The sequence below is a fragment of the Periophthalmus magnuspinnatus genome, chromosome 4, assembly GCF_009829125.3.
Source record: "Periophthalmus magnuspinnatus isolate fPerMag1 chromosome 4, fPerMag1.2.pri, whole genome shotgun sequence".
NCBI classification, from domain to species: domain Eukaryota; kingdom Metazoa; phylum Chordata; class Actinopteri; order Gobiiformes; family Gobiidae; genus Periophthalmus; species Periophthalmus magnuspinnatus.
This window is the reverse complement of record NC_047129.1, coordinates 27,968,295-27,986,486: the sequence shown is the minus strand read 5'-3', so window position 1 is coordinate 27,986,486 and position 18,192 is coordinate 27,968,295. Positions and strand designations below refer to the sequence as shown.

General features: G+C 39.1%; 1 protein-coding gene across 1 annotated transcript in view; it reads right to left on the bottom strand.

Moving 5' to 3' along the window:
• The window catches only part of adamts10 (ADAM metallopeptidase with thrombospondin type 1 motif, 10), a 69,553-nt gene extending 68,653 nt beyond the window's left edge, over positions 1-900 (bottom strand). Inside the window, exon 1 of the mRNA XM_033964814.2 lies at positions 608-900. Coding sequence (XP_033820705.1) covers positions 608-713 — 106 coding nt within the window. The 5' untranslated portion in view covers positions 714-900. The remainder of the gene's footprint in view (positions 1-607) is intronic.
• Between the last annotated feature and the right edge of the window lie 17,292 nt (positions 901-18,192).

The window sequence follows — 18,192 nt, the reverse complement described above, 5'->3', positions numbered from 1 at the left end:
TCATCTTTAAGGTAACTGGAAGGTCCTGAGTATAGATGCACTGAATCAGTGTTCTCATATGACCAGTTTGGACTTTATTGCATAGATTTCATTGCATCTTCTCTTGAACTTTTAATCCATACCTACCTATTGATTTGACACATAAAAGGTTACACTCATTGACAGAGACCACTGAGGTAAGTTAGGTATTTATTTATATTTTCCGGAGTATAAGTCGCACTGGAGTATAAGTCGCACCTGCCAAAAAATGCATAATAATGAGAAAAAAAAATATATTTCACATATATTGATCGCATCTGAGTATAAGTCGCATCAGCCAAAAAATGCATAATAATGAAGAAAAAAATATATTTCACATATTAATCGCATCTGAGTATAAGTCATACCGTCCAAAAAATGCATAATAATGAAGAGAAAAAACATATTTCACTTATAAATCACATCTGAGTACAAGTCATACCGTCCAAAAAATGCATAATAATGAAGAAAAAAACATATTTCACATGTAAATCGCATCTGAGTATAAGTCGCACCCTCGGCCAAACTGAAAAAAAGTGCGACTTATACTCCGGAAAATACTGTAGTTATTTTATGTAGTACTTCTTACCTTGTGATTGGCCAAACTCATGTCTGTGACCTCTGGCAACCTGCATGGCGAGCGCTACAACAATCACAATAGTGCACGGCAGCCCGGTCCTCCACGCCGTCTCCATGGTTACTGCAGAGGTCGCTATAGTAACAGAACTCAGTGCAGTGGTCCCGGCGCCTCTGTCCCAACATGTCTCCTGTCCTCCGGGATGTCTCCTACCAGAGGGACGAGTGAGAGCTGTGGCTGTGCATCACTGCAGGCGGGACAAGCTGAAAGTTCATACAGACATGGCAACCTTAAATGTGTCTGGGCTTAGGAGGAGTAGGGTCCCTCTGCTGCTGCTGCTGCCGCCTTCCTTCTGTGTCCTGTGAAGAGACGGAGAGAGGGAGGAGAGGGGGAAGAGGAGGAGAGATTATACGGATTTATCAACACTCTACATCAAACAAGAAAACATTGGACTGAATAATATCTAATCCCCCTGCATTCAAACAAAAAGTAGGAGGCTAGAGGCTAATCCAAGTCTATTTAAAACTCCCATAGAGTGATCCCTCTCATTCAGACACAATTTCTCAGGGTCAGGCTAATCAACCCAGGCCTGCATCTTTCACTCTGATGCCCAGGGACAAGAGCAGGCCCTGGGTCAGCCCCCTCCTGGAGCCCCCCTGGAGCTCCATGCACCAGAAGGACTTCAAACACAAAGAAAGCCATTGATCTGGTAAAGAGCTACACTTAAACCCCAAACAGGACTCGGACTGGGTATTATGTCACAGACTTTGTGGGTAAAATGAGCCAATTTAAGGGAACCAGCAGGTCGCCATTAGAGCTGAATGATCTGGGAAAATGCCTAACTGCAATTTTTCAGACAAGCGCTGGGATTATAATTGCGATTTATGTTTTAATAATAGGATTCTGTTCAAAGTTAACATTTTAAATCACATTTTGCTATGCAATTTAGCAGTTGTTTTTGCGGAGTAATGATATTTTTATTGTTTTGTACAGGAAATAATGGAAAGTTGCAATTTAAGTGGATGCAAAGGCTGCAATTTTTGAAATACCATAACTTCCCCCAGAAGCAACAAAATATCCTGTGTTATTCTGCACAAAACACGCTAACCCTGTAAAACGCTAAACCCTGAACACAGGTGAGCCTTGTATTAGTTTGTTAGCTCATGAGATATGCCTATAAACTAACAATGCTTAATGCTTCTGGATGCGTTTTAAAATGTGAACAGTGTCCTATTTTTAAACTGTAAATCGCAAATCTAACTGCAATCACAAAGCTTGTCAGAAAAATTGGAAATTAGATATTTTTCCCAAATTGTAAATCCCTAAATTATGGTACTTCCTGTGTGGTTGTGGGCAGAGGACTGGTTGGCTCGCTGCCCGTCTGTATACTTTACCAGTTAGCTGTGTGATGAGAATAGGCATTTATATTTTGAACCTGACGTCATGAACATTCCCTGGAAGTGAAGCTAACAGGAGGCACTACTCAGTGTGAAACTGTTATTCAAGTAAGAATTTAATCTGAGCTTTGTTTTAACACAATCTGATGAAAAGAAAGACAAACTCGGAACTACAACAAGTGAGCTGATGACATGACAATCAAAAGCTAGCACTCTCACCTTTTTTAATGAAAATCAAACACCTAAACTGGCCCATAAACCCACGTATCGATCACAGGTTCCTGAAAACGTGATGTTTAAATCCATCTGAGTCCACTTCAGTTTTTGGATTGTCTGAAAACTAATCCTTGGTAACTGCTGAACATTCATCCATAGAGATACACGCTGTCCCCTATCCAACGTGATGTCACTGCAAAATATCAGTATGAAGCTTGACAATAGGAGCAGTGGAGGCAGCTGCTACAGTTTGTCCTTCGAAGTAAATAACACGCACTTGCCAGCTCCAATTTTATAAGTGATAATGTGACGATGGAAAGAGCTTAAACACAATTATCATTTCATCAACCACTTTTCAGTCTGTTCATTTGTCTGGGCTAAAATTAAGATCAGATCACAGTTGAAATACGCTTCAGCAAGTTTGTCCTTATAGTGTTGTGGGTTTCGACGAGTGTAAGGTTTGGTTATAATCATTTTTAACCCTATTTATGTTTAAATTAAATCTCTATATACTACTCCAATACTATATTGGACCTGGAATATACTTTTAATTAATCCAAAAGGTTGCGTTTATGTTCTCCAGTGTCATAGTTTGGGATGAAGGGCAGGGGTCTATGATTAAACCTAACGGCCTGCCTCTGTAAACTTGCCTTCATCTGACAACAATCACGTCTTCGGGGTTGAATACTGGCACCACTTTCTCAAACTATTGTGAAAAAATAACTTTACTTTTGTTTATTTACACTGACAGAGAAGATGTTGAACGTTGTTTGAGATGTGTTTCATTACGGATAGACCCGGTAATCACAGAGATACACAAACAGGGTCAACAAATCTGCATTTTGACAGTTAAACAGCAAATTCTCCCACAGAGTTTTGACCCGTCCTCCAGCTGAACGAGCACCACCAGGTCTAAATCCAGATGACGTCAAGCCTGAATAAAGACAAAACATGGTCTAAAAAGAGATTACAACACGGATGCACCAATCCAGCTCTTTCAGTTCTGATATCAACACTTTGGCTTTAATTATCTGCTGATACATGATATTAACCAATACCAATGGCACTTATTTTCTTAAAACGCAGTTAACTCATTACACAAGAGAGCCAAATGTGTTATGTGACTGTTATTTATCCTTCAAATCACTCCTGAACAGCTTTGTGTGAGCAAAACTTCAAACATTATGAGACGTTCTAGGCGAAAATTAGACTTATTCATCCAAATAAAGGCTCAACTAGGATGTCTGCTGAACCGATAGCTAATTTTTCAGTATCGGTGCTGATATATTATACATGGATAAGATAGTTCTACATAATGATTAACCCAATGTACAATAAAAGATTCGTCTCTGAATTAAACAAACAAGAAGCTGCAGAAGCCCCACGTACCACAGTTTGAGAAACACTGCAATAGCCTATAAAGGAAGCACTCATTTCCTAATACATGCATACTTCACTAGATTTGCACGTTTTTAATAAAGCAGGTAGAGGCAGCTGTGAATGAACAATGAACACATGTTACGCCGCTCTCCCCCATCGGACCTGGGAGCCTGATTAAGCCCATAAGGTATTACAAAAACACAGTTACTTTCTCAGAGTCATTTTAGCCCATTACAGAAACAAGGCAAAGCCGGTGCCCTTTTTGTTGACTTGCCCCTTTCTTTTCCCAAACTCTGGACTGCACCGTCAGCTAAAGGGGAGGCTGCAGCTCTCTGTGTCCCCACCTCCCCTGCCTCTTGTCTGGGAAGGGGAGAGCGGGAGAGGGGGAGAGGGGGGAGAGACTGGCCGCTAACCAACTCCAGCCAAAGGTAATCGGAAGCAGATGGGAAACCTTTTGGTGACGAAAGCAGGGGAGCCAGTTCCCCCTGACACAGAGAGAAAAGAGTGTACGGTCCACAGAGGGGTTAGAGAGAGAGAGAGAGAGAGTTTCTGGAGAGTAAATATGAGCAGGAATGGCACTTATTTACACACATTCAATACAAGAGCACAGTGAAACCAAGGCCGTGTTTGACGAAGATCTTACATGGTTTTGGTGTTTGCATTCAAACATGTATGTATGGTTGGCAAAAGTATCAAAAATCAGATGCAAAAAGTAGTTTCCAATTTAGATTAGGATCAATATTATAAAACTGACATAAAATGGGCCTTTCCTGAACAAATTTAGAATGATATTTACCAGAATTAGACCACATCAGTACATAAAGGGAGTATTTTTAAAAACTGGGGCAATGAAATATGTATAAAGCCTATTCCTTAGCTTTAAAATTAAGTTTGAAACTGAAACATCAACAGCTTACAAACCAACTCATAGCACTGCAACCAACCCACCTACCCATCCCATACAAGTATAGGATCTTAAGACTAAACACAACCCGGTATAACCCAGTTTTTTCTCCACGCACTGTCCAAACTACCAATTGAAGTCATTTTAAGCTTGACGTAACACCATGCACTCTCTCTATGTTCACTGGCCAGATATCCATTTGCAATTTGCCGTTTTAACCATCCAAAACAATCCTGCAAAAGGTTGTTAGACTTGATATTGTTCAAATAGTTAAGTAATCACTACCCAACCAGAGCTTTGCCAAAGAAAAAAGATCTCAACAATCATCATACAGCTCAGAAAACTCTCTATAATCGCTATAATCCCCATAACAGCCTTGTTGGGGTCTTTGTCCTTTTGCAGCACATCCAAACGTGAAGTCCGCCTGTGCCCTGATCGCCCCCTCCCTCAGGCCTTCTCCCAGTCATTTCCTGCACCAGTCAAACTCCTGTTTCATTACTTTTAGTCCCGGTCACGATTTATTGAGGGGTTATTAAACTTGCAGCTTGATATCAAATGCTTTTTATTACAACTAACCCCCCTGCCCCCCTTTGTTTATTTTAACGAGAAAAAGAGGGAGCCCACAAAGGTTCCCCTCTGAGCTTTTTAAGTCGAGCTGCTTAAAAACACTAGTGTGCAACCTTCAAAAGATTCCCCCTCAAACCACATGCATGCGTTTTTCTGCCTGTTTGCTGGGAAATTTTTGCTTATTCTCCCCTAAGCCTGGCACAGTAATCACTATATCAATATTTATCGTGTATTTTTCCATTGTACTAGTGGGACATTTTGACTATGACTCATTATAGACACTAACTAGTTAAGAGTTGCATCCAACTCTTTATTTATTGCTGTTTTTTTGTTGTTTTTTTTATAATAATGTACATTTATAATACTTTTGTGAGGATATTTCTGCTTTATCGTCTATATTTACTTCAGCAATATATCACATCACATTGAAATCCGCCATGTTTGTTGTAAATTGCCAAATCTATAACTACATTTATTGCACTTGTCAGAATATTTGTATGAATGTTACGTGTAGTAGTGATTTTCAGCTCTACTGGCATATCATGATTCACCATTTCTCAACTTATCCTACCGTTTAATCTATGTTAGGCTCTGAGTGAGTGACTGCTGCATTTAACCAATCACAGTGACGTGTAAACGGTCAGAAGCAGATAACCTTTTTTTACCACTTAAAGCAACTATTTGTAATAACTTTGACCAACTTGTCCCTGTTGTATTCTCACATGTCACCACTAGTTTCTGCTGACAGATGGTGTGTGTCATGAATCCTGTTGGTCCTGCCCTTTTTTACACTTTCCCCGCTCCCTACTGTGTCTGAGCCTGGAGCTGGGCGGAGATTTTGGCTCCTCCCGCGCACACCTGGAGCTAATCTACAATCAGCTGCACCTGGGGAGGATAAGAGGAGCCAAGACTTGACACCCAGCGCCAGACCTTCCGTGTATCTATGTGGCACTCCCTGCGTAGCTCCGATCATGTTTTCTCGCTTTTTGACTTTGCACTTTGTAAATAAACACTGTTAAACCTTCCCAGAGTTCTGTCTTTTTGGTCCCTCCTGCCTGACTTTAGGACAGTGTGGCAGCTTTGGTTTGACAGAAGAAGACCAGAGAGTACACGAGAGTCTAAAAAAAGGACAGGTGAGAGGAGGGGGAACAGGTTTAACATGTGCCATCTACTGATGAAAAAAAAGAAATCGAATAAATATGTGTATAAAGATACTCAGTGGACAAGAATCGTGATCAAATGTTGTGGATGGAGAAAACTTGTGATGTCATATTATTACAATGGCACTGGCTGAAAATCTGTCTTGTTTGTGTTCAGGAATTTAATATTGAAAGCTATTTTTTCTAGAACAAAATAAAGTTGTCTTATCGCCCAGCCCTATGTGGAGGTGATGCTGTCATACGTCTTTGTGTTGTGCAAACCTCCCTCTGGGCCGTATCACTTCAGCCAAATAAAAAGCTTATGTTTGTCGACAGGCCAAGCGGTCGGAGCGTTCGCATCGACTCCTTACTTTTGTGTTTTCCTTGGACAAGTACCTCGACAGCGCAGGAATATCAAGCCTATAGCCCGACCCAGATCACAGCCAAGCGAAGTCTGGGCTGCAGACAGGCCACACAATTGCAATCACAATCTGCGAAAGAGAAGAGGAAAGAGGAGAAGAAAGGTTTCATTGTGAGAAAACTTGGACAGCTCGGGATAATTAGGTGGGAATTTAAGTGAGAGCCAGGTTTGAATGTAATCAAGTCTGAGCTTGGACCTAGAAGCATTTGACACGTCATTTCTTCAAACTGTCATCTCATCACGATTCACAAACTCAACTTTTTATGTGGTGTAAGGTGGTAGCATTCACATTCACACAGTTACATTTACCTGAGTAACTTTTGACAACTTTGCACCATACTTTTACTCCTACTTGAGTAATGTTAATTTGAAGTAACAGTATCTTACTTGAGTCAAATTTTGGTTACTCTTCCCACATTTGTGTTTCTTGCGCCGCTCCTTCAGATATGATTTTGTTTTTTCTAATATTTGTGGTTCATCCTTTTGATTGTTTATTGTCATTATTTATTGTTTTGTCCTTCCAATTACATTAACTTCAAATATAAATCAGATATTATGTTTTGACAGTTACTCCCCAAGTACTTTTTACTCTTGGAATACTTGAGTAATATTATTTTGAAGGGACGGTACTCTTACTTAAATACATTTTTGGCTGCTCTACCCACCTCTGATTGTAGCCCTTTTTTCACAGACTTAACTATGCTGTCCTTGTCTTTAACTGCTGCCAGGGCGAGTGGAACTGGCTCGCTAATCAGAGCCATATGAGCGGCTAAAGTCTGTATGGAGCTAACAGATGCTAAGTGTCCGTGGGTTCGCCCCCTCTGCTCCTCTCACTCACATTCACGTACACACGGCTTTGATCAGCCAAAAGCCCATGAATCAGCTTTAGGTTGGGTTTATTATTTCATTGAGCTGCTGGTACGGCTTCCCCCTTTTCTACCAAGACCATAAGGCATGGATCACATGGGCCATAAGCACAAAAGACTGAGGAGAAGACAGGAGAGGGAGAGAAAGAGAGAAATAGAGAGAGAGAGAGGAGGAAGTAGGGTGTAAGGGGACGGGGGGCAAAGGAAGAGTGAGAGAAAGGGATGGAGAGAGAAAGTAGGCAGGGGGGAAAGGGAGAGAGGGAGAAAGAGAGGAGAGAAGGGGGGGGCAAATGAAGAGTGAGAGAAAGTAGGAGGGGGGAAAGGGAGAGAGAGAGAGAGAGAGAAAGAGAGGGAGAGAAGGGAGAGAAAGAGGGAGGGGGAAGAGAGAGAAAAAGATAGGGAAAGAGAACGAAAGAGGAATGGGGAGAGAGGGCGAGAGAGTGAGGAAGAGGGGGAGAGAGATAAAGAGAGGCAGAGAGAGAGAAAGAGGAAGAGGGAGGGAGGGAGAGAGAGAAAAGAAGATTGGGAGAGAGGGAGGAAGAGGAAGGGAGAGTGAGGAAGAGGGAGGGGGAGAGAGTGAGGAAGAGGGAAAGGGAGAGAAAGAGAAAGAGGGGAGGAGAGAGAGAGCAAGGGAGGAAAGAGGGAGGGGGAGAGAGGGAGAGGAGGAGCGGGAGAGAGATAGAGGAGGAGAGAGTGTTGTTATTCCAGATAAAATGAGTTAATAGCTGTGTGAGTGCTGAGTCAGGACATTGACCCGGCCTCTGTTTTACAACAAAGTCTCTCTCATCTGAGTCTGACCTGATCAGAGTCAAAGAAACAGCACTGATCTGTCATGATCTGAACTGATACACAGACGTTCTCAAAGTAAAAGAAAAATTCAATTCTGTCAACAGGTCAAAAAGTCCACCAGAAATCTGACCAGAACTGACGAAGCGGCTTGGATGAGCACAGAAACATCTTCACTCAAATAACTTTTTGTCCAGTTGACAGAAGTGAATTTTTCTTTTACTATGGAGCATGCCTGGACTGAGGGACTGAGGGATTACACACAGTGGCTCTCAAACTTTACTCACCAAGTAATAATAATAATCACAAAGCGCTACACTGCCGGCTTTATTCATTCTCTCTGCATTCGGTGGTGGTGAGCTGCTGCTGTTGTATTGGCACAGCTGCCCTTGAAGCGAGATTCTGCACCATTGAACCCTCTGACCCTCACACCACACTCAGAATAGGCAAGGTGGAGGAAATGTTTTGTCTAAGATTCTGTGTAACGCCAGTTCTTTTGACTTTAACAAGTCTAAATACGAGCTTTAAATGGTCTAAAACAGGGGGGTCAAACTCATTGTCACATAGGGGCACATCAACAAAATTTTCGCTCTCAAAGGGCTAGACGTAACCGTAAGATGTCACTAAATGTAACCAAATGTGATCCAAAATAAATGCAACTACTTTTTAATCTTGTTAATTAACTGTTTCTATATTTACTACTTATTCAAGTTACAAATATTGCATATGGATTTGCATAGACATGAAAAAATGGCTGTGTAACTGTGTATCTAATGATAAACTGACATTTTAAGACAGTCATACCTTTTAATTTACTTTGTCGGGGGCCACATAAAATGACACAGTGGGTCATATTTGGCCCACGGGCCTAGAGTTTGACACATGTGGTCTAAAATAAGATCACTCTCACATAGGTCTAGTGTAATGCTGGGAAGGATATACTGAAGGTAAACAATAGCAATAATGACAATAACATGTACCTTAACCTTAAAACATACAAGTTTGTGTTTGTTTAGATCGATGACTAAGAAATAACAGTGATTCGGCCATGTTTAATCCTCAGTCCATTGCCTTTTGTGGCTGTGCTGTGAGTGACATCTGCTTACATCACTATTATAATTCCTTTAACTTTTACTTAACCAGATAAAACTCATCAAGATCGAGAACTCTTAGAAGCAGTTGGCATCTCCTGGCTTCACCTCCACCTGTGACCCCTCCGCAGGTGATGTAAATACAGAGGGAGGGGCTTAAGTCCAGACTAAACTCACAGTGCGTCTGGTGCTAAGTGAGAGCAATGGGCATTCCTCTCTGCGTTTGCCCAAATAAACAGTGCCGCAGATGAAAAGAGGGAATATAAGCTCAGATGTGCTCCCCCTTTGCCTCCCAGTGTGCCTCTCAAATCTGAAACAATATTTAGTGAGAGAGCGCTGACTCGACATGACTACAGCAGATGGTCTACGCCGCTCCACACTTGTACATCAGCCCACTTTCTATCAGTCCACTGGGACCTGCACACTCCGTTTATATTACATAACACAATTATTACTGCAGACGGAGGTGACTCAGGACTTTTGGCTACGTCTCTCTCAGTTCTTATGCACTATATTTCTTTGACTTGTCCATATAAAAATCACAAGTGTACAGCCGCCACTGTTGAATTGACATATTTTCCTTTACTTTGGGTATCCGGGGTTTGAGACTGATGGGAACTTAAGACCATTGCCATGGCGATTAACAATTGAAAGAAAATATTGTATCTTTTGAATGGGGAAACATCCTCAAAATGTCATCTGCTGCTTTGATATAAACCATAACAGACAAAGAAATCCTTATATTTTCCTAATTTTAAACTGATTGGCCACTAGATGGAGTCAAGAGCAAAGGCGAAATAAGACATAACTGTAACTAACTTTTGGTGCTGTAAAATACGTTTTCTGAATGTCTCTCCCTCCTCTTTACCCCTATTTCATGCTGCTTGAAGCTTTTGACTCAATTTATGACCTACTTTGACAGTAATCTGATTGGAATTGGCTTAAAATATCCAAACAAATTTGTTCAAAGTCATGTTAAAGGTCCACTCTGACAGTAAATTGATAAAAATTGGCTTAAAATATTCAAAAAAAAGGTCTACTATGTAACTTTTCTGCTGAAATGTTACCGCTTTGCTTAGAACAGTCCACAGTATAGTTTTCAACGTATCTATTTGGCATTTACTCAATTACAGGTGTTTTTATCGCTCAAAAATACCAAGAATAACACGCATTCTTGACTTTGAGTGGGCTTGCCTTTCCACAAATCTGACCTGTAACTTGGCCTGGTGACAGCTCCATGGAGAGAGATAAGGTTAATGTCATAGTGGGGAACATTTCAGATAAAGCTAGATCAAGTGCATGAAATTGAGCAGGTGGCGGACCCTCTCCCTGCACCAGAAAAGTTACAAAAAATTGCAAATTTAAACCTTTATAGTGACTTAATTGAAAATATTTTCAAGTAACCAGGTAAATAGTGGCATGGCTAATTACACATCTTTAAGTCACAACAGCAGACCTCATTCTTTGCATGAAATTTCCAAACTTTTTACAAGAGATAGTAGTTTTTTTGAGAAGCTTACTGTGTACTCTTAGGTCACGTGGGTCTAATTGCCCATGATTAGCATCTGTATTTTATTGGTTCATCATCTGAGGATAAATACTAGAAGAAGGTATTGAAAAATATACTATTCTTAATGCAGTTACATAATCTACTGTAAAGCATTACTTCATTTAAAACTGTGAGGACCACTGCTCCCCCTAGAGGCCAACAACCACAACACAGCTCCTCTGTCTCAGTCAATACCTGATGTCTGCAGACGGCCACATCACCCATTTACACAGACAGACACAGTGCCCTGTCAAGTCACCTTCCAGTGCAATGAACCCGCTCCAAAAGTGAAAAGTACAGCCAAAAATGCAAATCCTAACACTTTACAATGAAACGGTTTGTGCTTCCTGATAACAGACAAATGCAAAAGTGTTGTAATAAGCTAAACTCCAGCAGAAAGCATTGGTTGTAGCTGCAGCCTGTTGCATTGCCAGCATCATGTCAAGAGCGTTTCCTTCCAGGCGCGCTGCACGGAAAAACGCGCACACTTTGGCGGGACATGGCGCTTACCTTTCCGCCCTGAGCTCCCTCTAAAAGTTTCCCCGCGGAGAGAGTGTCCTGTGCCCGCTGTCCCGAGTCCTGTGTCCCGCTGTGTCCCGGAGCAGCGAGGAGGCGGTGCAGGCAGCGGAGGAGACGCTACACTTCTCCACAGCTCCAGCGGCAGACAGGCACCGCGCGCGCAGAGTGAAGGCGCACGTGTGGAGGAGCGTGACTTCCGGTTTGGACTTTCAAAATAAAGGATGATGAAATTATGAAATGTTTATCTGTCTGGTGTCTGTTTCTTTTTCTAGCTTAATTTTCTAGGTGGATAAATGCAAAACGGAACGGTTTAATAAACATAAAGCAGATCTGTTTCCAGTAGAGGAAGAAGTACTCAGTTTTGTGACTTAAGTACAAATTTTGGAGCAAAAATAAATAAACAAACAAAAATAACAATAAAAATAATCTATAAATAGATGTAAAAAAAAAAAAAAAAAACTCACGTGAAAAAAATCTACTCGAGCTTTAATACTTTTGCTTAACAGGTACTTTAATACTTTTGCTTGATAAATTATAAAGTAAAAACATTTTGCACAGATTTTCAGATGTAATGGAGCTTCAAATGTAACAATTCTGATACAGATTTGTGTTGAATTTTGCTGACAACAGAAACAATGGAACTGATGATAAAAAGTAATAAAACATATTTTTACTTTTCAGTCCAGTTCATAAATGTACTTGAGTATAATACATATACCTAAAATGTATACTTAAGTAAAATACTGCACTACTTTTACTTTGTTACACTCCACCGCTGGTTATTACACTGTATAATGCAATTAAGACTGAGTTCTGCTGTGGTGTTCTTAGGCAAGACACTTCACCCTCTTTGCATAGAATGAAAGTGTTGGTGTATAGTGCATACTGGCAGTCTTTGCTTCTGTCTACAACAGTCAGTTATCACCAAGTGACAACACAGTATAACAGTTTAAAAGGCTTTGTCAAGACTAAACAGCACAGTACACAAGTATAAAACACTATTATCACTGAATTTAAATGTTCTCAGGATTTTATTTTTACCTTATTAATAGATTAGGCTACTGGCTTGCACATGTGGATCTTCCAGTAGGTCCACTTTATTTTGAAAGAATGCACACTGTTTTCCTGTGTTGAGTTTATTTAAGTCTGACTTGACAGATGTGAGCTGTGATTGGCTGCAGCTCAGTGCAGCAGCTGCAGACAGAGGAGGGGGAGCAGCTCCCATTTACACACAGAGGTGGAACTAACCAAGTAAAAGTAAGTAAAGTACTGTACTTAAGTATACAATTTAGGTATCTGTATTCTATATTTTACAGTGGATACTTTTTACTTTTCCTTCTCTGCATTTGAGAGCAGGTATTTGTACTTTCTGCTTCACCACATGATTGAACTGGACTGAAAAGTAAAAATATGTCTTATTACTTTTTATTATCTGTTCCATTGTTTCTGTTGTCAGCAAAATTCACCACAAATCTGTAACACAAATTGTAATTTGAGCAAATAAAAATATTCCATTAAAAACAGCTAATAAAAAAAATATCAGTTCATTTGTTTCTGCTGAAAAAAACAGCACATCAACAGCAAATCTTTATCAAAAACACTACACTATTTGAAGCTTGATTAGAAATGGTGGTAGAATCTGTGATAAATACTTTTAACTTTTACTCTTTTACTACATTTTAAACAGGTACTACTTTTACTCAAGTAGATTTTTTCATATGTTACTTTAACTTGAATATTTTTTTGCCCGATATCTGTACTTTTACTGTACTTACAAAAACTAGATTCACTTGTGAGTACAGTACAAGTGTGAACGCAGCCTAAGTAGTAAAATAATAACTAAAGTTCTGATTACAGCTCTTTTAAATACGATGGCTCCAGTGTTTTCTATTAGTTTGTTCATGAGTGTGACGCTCTGACTGTGCAGTGCTGTGGTGACGGTGGTTTCTGTCTGCAGACTTGCTCTTTTATCACCTTATGCAAGAATCGCAGAAAATGACTCGACTAAAACTATTGCAATAGAGACCTGACTATGTCATTTTAAAGTCATATTGAAGCGTCCAATGCACAATTAATCTAACAACTACGACAAATACAAAATGTGAAAATTAGACTTCTGTTGGAGTTTAACTGTCAGATTGTAGATAAGTCGACCTGGTTTACGGTTAATATCTCTGTAATTACTGAACCTATTCACGTGAAAGAGAAACTAGTCTGAGGTTCAATGTTGTCGCTGTCAGCATAAAACAAAACAAAAGTGAAATTATGGAATGATTGTCGACGTCAGAAAGTGGAGCAGGTGATTGCTGTCAACTGAAAGGAAGGACTTAAAGATATAATATGGTGCCATTTTGAGGACTTTTTTCAGCCCAAAGATATAATATTTAGTTTTAAATTGTTAATCGCTATGACAACACTCCTAATTTCTCATGATTCTAAAAAAAAAAAAGGTAGATTATGAACGCAGCCTATTCATTGATTTCAGTTTCCTGTTATATGATGCCATTTTGAAGCCTTTTTTCCATTCAAAAGATATAATATTTAGTTTTAAATTGTTAAACACTACAGCAACGCTCCAAATTTCTCATCATTCTTAAACTCATGGATTATGAACACAACCTAGTCATTGGTTTCTAGTCATTGGTTTCAGTTTTCTGTTATATGACGCCATTTTGAGGACTTTTTTCCAGTCCAAAGATATATTTAGTTTAAAATTGTTAATCGCTATGACAATGCTCCTAATGTCTCCTCATTCTGAAAAACCCGTAGATTATTAACACAATCTATTCATTTATTTGAGTTTCTTGTTCATATGGTGCCATTTTGAGGACTTCTATCCATTCAGAAGATATATTTAGTTTTAAATTGTTAATCGCTATGGCAACCTTTCTAATTTCTCATCATTCTGAAACCCATGGATTATGAACACAACCCAGTCATTGGTTTCAGTTTCCTTTTATCATTGCACCATTTTGAGGACTTTTTTCCATTCAAAAGATATAATATTTAGTTTTAAATTGTTAATCGCTATGACAACATCGCTAATTTCTCATCATTCTGAAAAACCCATGGATTATGAAGATAGCCCTTTCATTGGTTTAAGTTTTTTGTTATATGACGCCATTTTGAGGACTTTTTTCCATTCAGAAGATATAATAATTAGTTTTAAATTGTTAATCGCTATGGAAACGCTCCTAATTCCTTCTCATTCTTAAAATCCATGGATAAAAACATCGAATTCTGCTCAGGAGGTCAGTGAGTTTAAGAGCAGCGGTTGATATTACCTCCTGCAAACACTGAAACATTAGAACACGTGTGTGAAAAACGCATAACATAAAATTGCGCCGGAGACGTAGCTTGACTTTAAAAATGTGTAAAATTCACAGTTTGGTCTGTACAATAATCCTGTTTGTCTTCGTGGTGGGAGGTTGAATCGAGCATGTGTTTGAGAATCCCCAGATATATCACGGTTTTGTTTCCACAGCTGTGCGTGAGCTTAGAGCGAGGAAGAATAAAAACTATGTACGCACCACTCGCTCGCTTTTACCAGAGCTGACTTTACATGTACCAAAATATAAATAGCTGCTTTCAATGTGCCTGGGAATAGAACAGCGCGGATGTTTAACACGCCCCGAAGTTTCTATGTAGGTTTTTATCACTTACAGAAATTACACGCTGTATTTTTGGGGGCCATATTTGCATGAACCCAGCCACAGCCAAGCCAAGCGGCACCGAAATAGAAAAATTGCAGGTTTTTGTCCAAATTCTGGTGTTTTTCAGGCAAACACTGCAGCTATAAATAACACAAAAAATACAAATAGGAAAGGACACACAGGATTTTCTAAACAGTGTGGAAGAAGACAAAGACGAGCTGCCAGACATGTTTCCCAAGTGATTATAAAGTCTATTTGTAACATCGCTAAATAATAGTTCTCATGATGCATTTAAGGGAGTATTTTGTTGAAATTATAGTTGGCAAGAAAAGAAAATACTGCAAAATAATGCGTTGGACTTGCACAAAAGTTTGGAAAATTGCAAAAGTTGAGAAAAGTTTCCAAAAATATCTCTACATTAAGATAATACTGAGTTACCTATTCATTTATTTCAGTTTCTTGTTATATGACGCCATTTTGAGGACTTTTTTCTTTTCAAAAGATATAATATTTAGTTTTAAATTGTTAATCGCTATGGCAATGTTGATATTTTTTCATCATTCTGAAACCCATGGACTGTGAATGCAGCTTATTCACTGGTTTCAGTTTCTTTTTAACATGGCACCATTTTGAGGACTTTTTTCTATTTAAAAGCTATCATATTTAGTTTTAAATTGTTAATCGCTATGGCAATGTTCCTAATTTCTCATCATTCTGAAAAACCCATGGATTATGAACGCAACCTATTCATTTGTTTCAGTTTCCTGTTATATGGCACCATTTTGAGGATTTTTTCTATTCAAAAGCTATTATATTTAGTTTTAAATTGTTAAAATTAAGATAATACTAAGTTGTATAGAAAACATGGTGCAAGATTAGAATATTGTGTATATTGTCTATAATAGGGAAAAAAAAACAACTTCTAAAAAATATACTTAATAGTTCAAAATGTAGTTATCAGTAAGCACGCTAAATATTAAAGGGCGTGTGTAACTACGCACCTGGTTGTCATGGAGATGCTAGTGTTGCCACCATCATGAAAATCACATGTTTTCAAGGTATTTTCGAGAAACAAAATTAAATAAATGCTAGATATAGAGATAATATATAACGCTTTAGCACATGTGTCAAACTCAGGGCCCGTGTGCCAAATTCGGCCCGCCACATCATTTTATGTGGCCCGCGACAAAGTAAATTAAAAGGTATGACTGTCTTAAAATGTCTATTTAACTGTGTATCTCCTGATAAACTGCCATTTTTTTCATGTCTATGCAAATCCACATGCAATATTTGTAACTTGAATAAGTAATAAATATAGAAACGGTTAACTAACAAGATTAAAACGTAGTGACATTTATCTTAAAGTTAAGATAAGATCTTAAGGCCCTTTGAAAGAAACCATTTTGTTGATGTGGTCCTCTGTGAAAATGAGTTTGACACCCCTATGCTATAGTGTGGAGTATGAAAAAAACAAAACAAAAACCTAATATTTTTATGGGGACAATGAGTTAGCAAAGTTCCGCAGTGCACCTTTAGTCGCATTAATCACATCGAGTTTGTTCAGACCCAAAACTAGAAACAGAAATGACCCCAGGTAAGTCTGTTTGTGCGGAAAAGACACAAAAAAAACGGTCTGAAATCAGTGAGACTAAACCAAATCCAAGTCCAGACTGTTTGTTCAATGATTTCTACATTACGACAATGGGTGCAGCCTCTTGAAAAAAGGAGTGTTAACTTCACTTGACAAACTCCAGTGTACAAGTCCACAAATATCTCGCAGTAAACCAAATGAACTCCAGAACGACTGCATCTAAACGAGTGCAGAAAACCAGGAAGTCTGCTGCGTTAGCTAGTTTGTTTTCTGTAGCTTTTGAGGTCAAATCTTTCCACTGATGGAGATAATTCATTTATTTTAGAGTCATAATTATATCTTCTGCGTGTATGGCAGTCAGTGGGAGGTTCTTGGATAAAGTGACTCAAGTACTGCTCATAAAATTGTACTTCTCAGAGGAGTTTGCAGACAGAATACTTTCACTCCTTCTTGAGTGTTAAATTTGAAAAAAGTTTTGTTTCCTCTCCCCGCTCTGAGTAATTCTACATGTGACAAAAGATGTACAATGGCAATATGAAATGATCTGAACATTTGTGTTTATTGCACCGCTCCTTCAGATATGATTTCATTTTTTATCATTTTTGTGTCTATTCTTTGAAAATACCAGATTTCCAACGTTATGCTAGTCTAGTCTTACAGTTACTCTTTCTCGATTAGTATTTTTCCCAAATACTTGTTTACTTTCTTGCACTAGTACTTACTTACGTACTTCTACTTGAGTAATATCATTTGAAAGTGACAGTACTACGACTTCAGTACAATTTTTGGCTCCTCTACCGTCATCTGGATATAATACGTGTACGAGGAAGCGCAGAAAAATACCCGATGACACCGGTTCATCGGAAACATGCTGATGTCTGTTTAGGGGAATGCTCACTCTTACATAATGTGGTGTAACTTCGTGATAACTCAACCCAAATAATCGTCCGCTTAAGTGGTTCTGTGCGCCGGTAATAACAGGAATGTACTTGATTTAATTGGACTCATGTAATTTGCAAAAACACAGCTTGGGTTATTTAAAACCACACGACAGAACGCACACAGACGGACAAAAAGCTGCCAAATATGTCACTGATTTTCATGTAAACACATTATCCAGGCGTAAAACGGTTGGACCATAATTGGATATTTAAACTGTGTGAAACTGAATGAAAACGCTATGCAAATTTTAAAGTCGGGCTACTACCTGCTGGTATCGCTTTGCCTGGAATGTTCCGCAGTACAGCATTATACTTACACTATGTTTGTTCAGACAAGCTGCTGATGCGACAAGGTCAAGCTGGAGCGATAGTAGCTTAATTGGTGGTTTGTCCACTGATCCAAAGGTTGTTGTGTTGTTGTATCCTTGGGCAAGCGACTTGAAAATGGACTTGAAAATGGAAAAAGTGCTATATAAAAACATGACCATTTACCGTTCAAGTTACAGTAAGAATTCATGTTTTCCAAGGTATTTTTTGCAACATAGTCACCTGTAAGACTTTTAATGCCATACTGTGG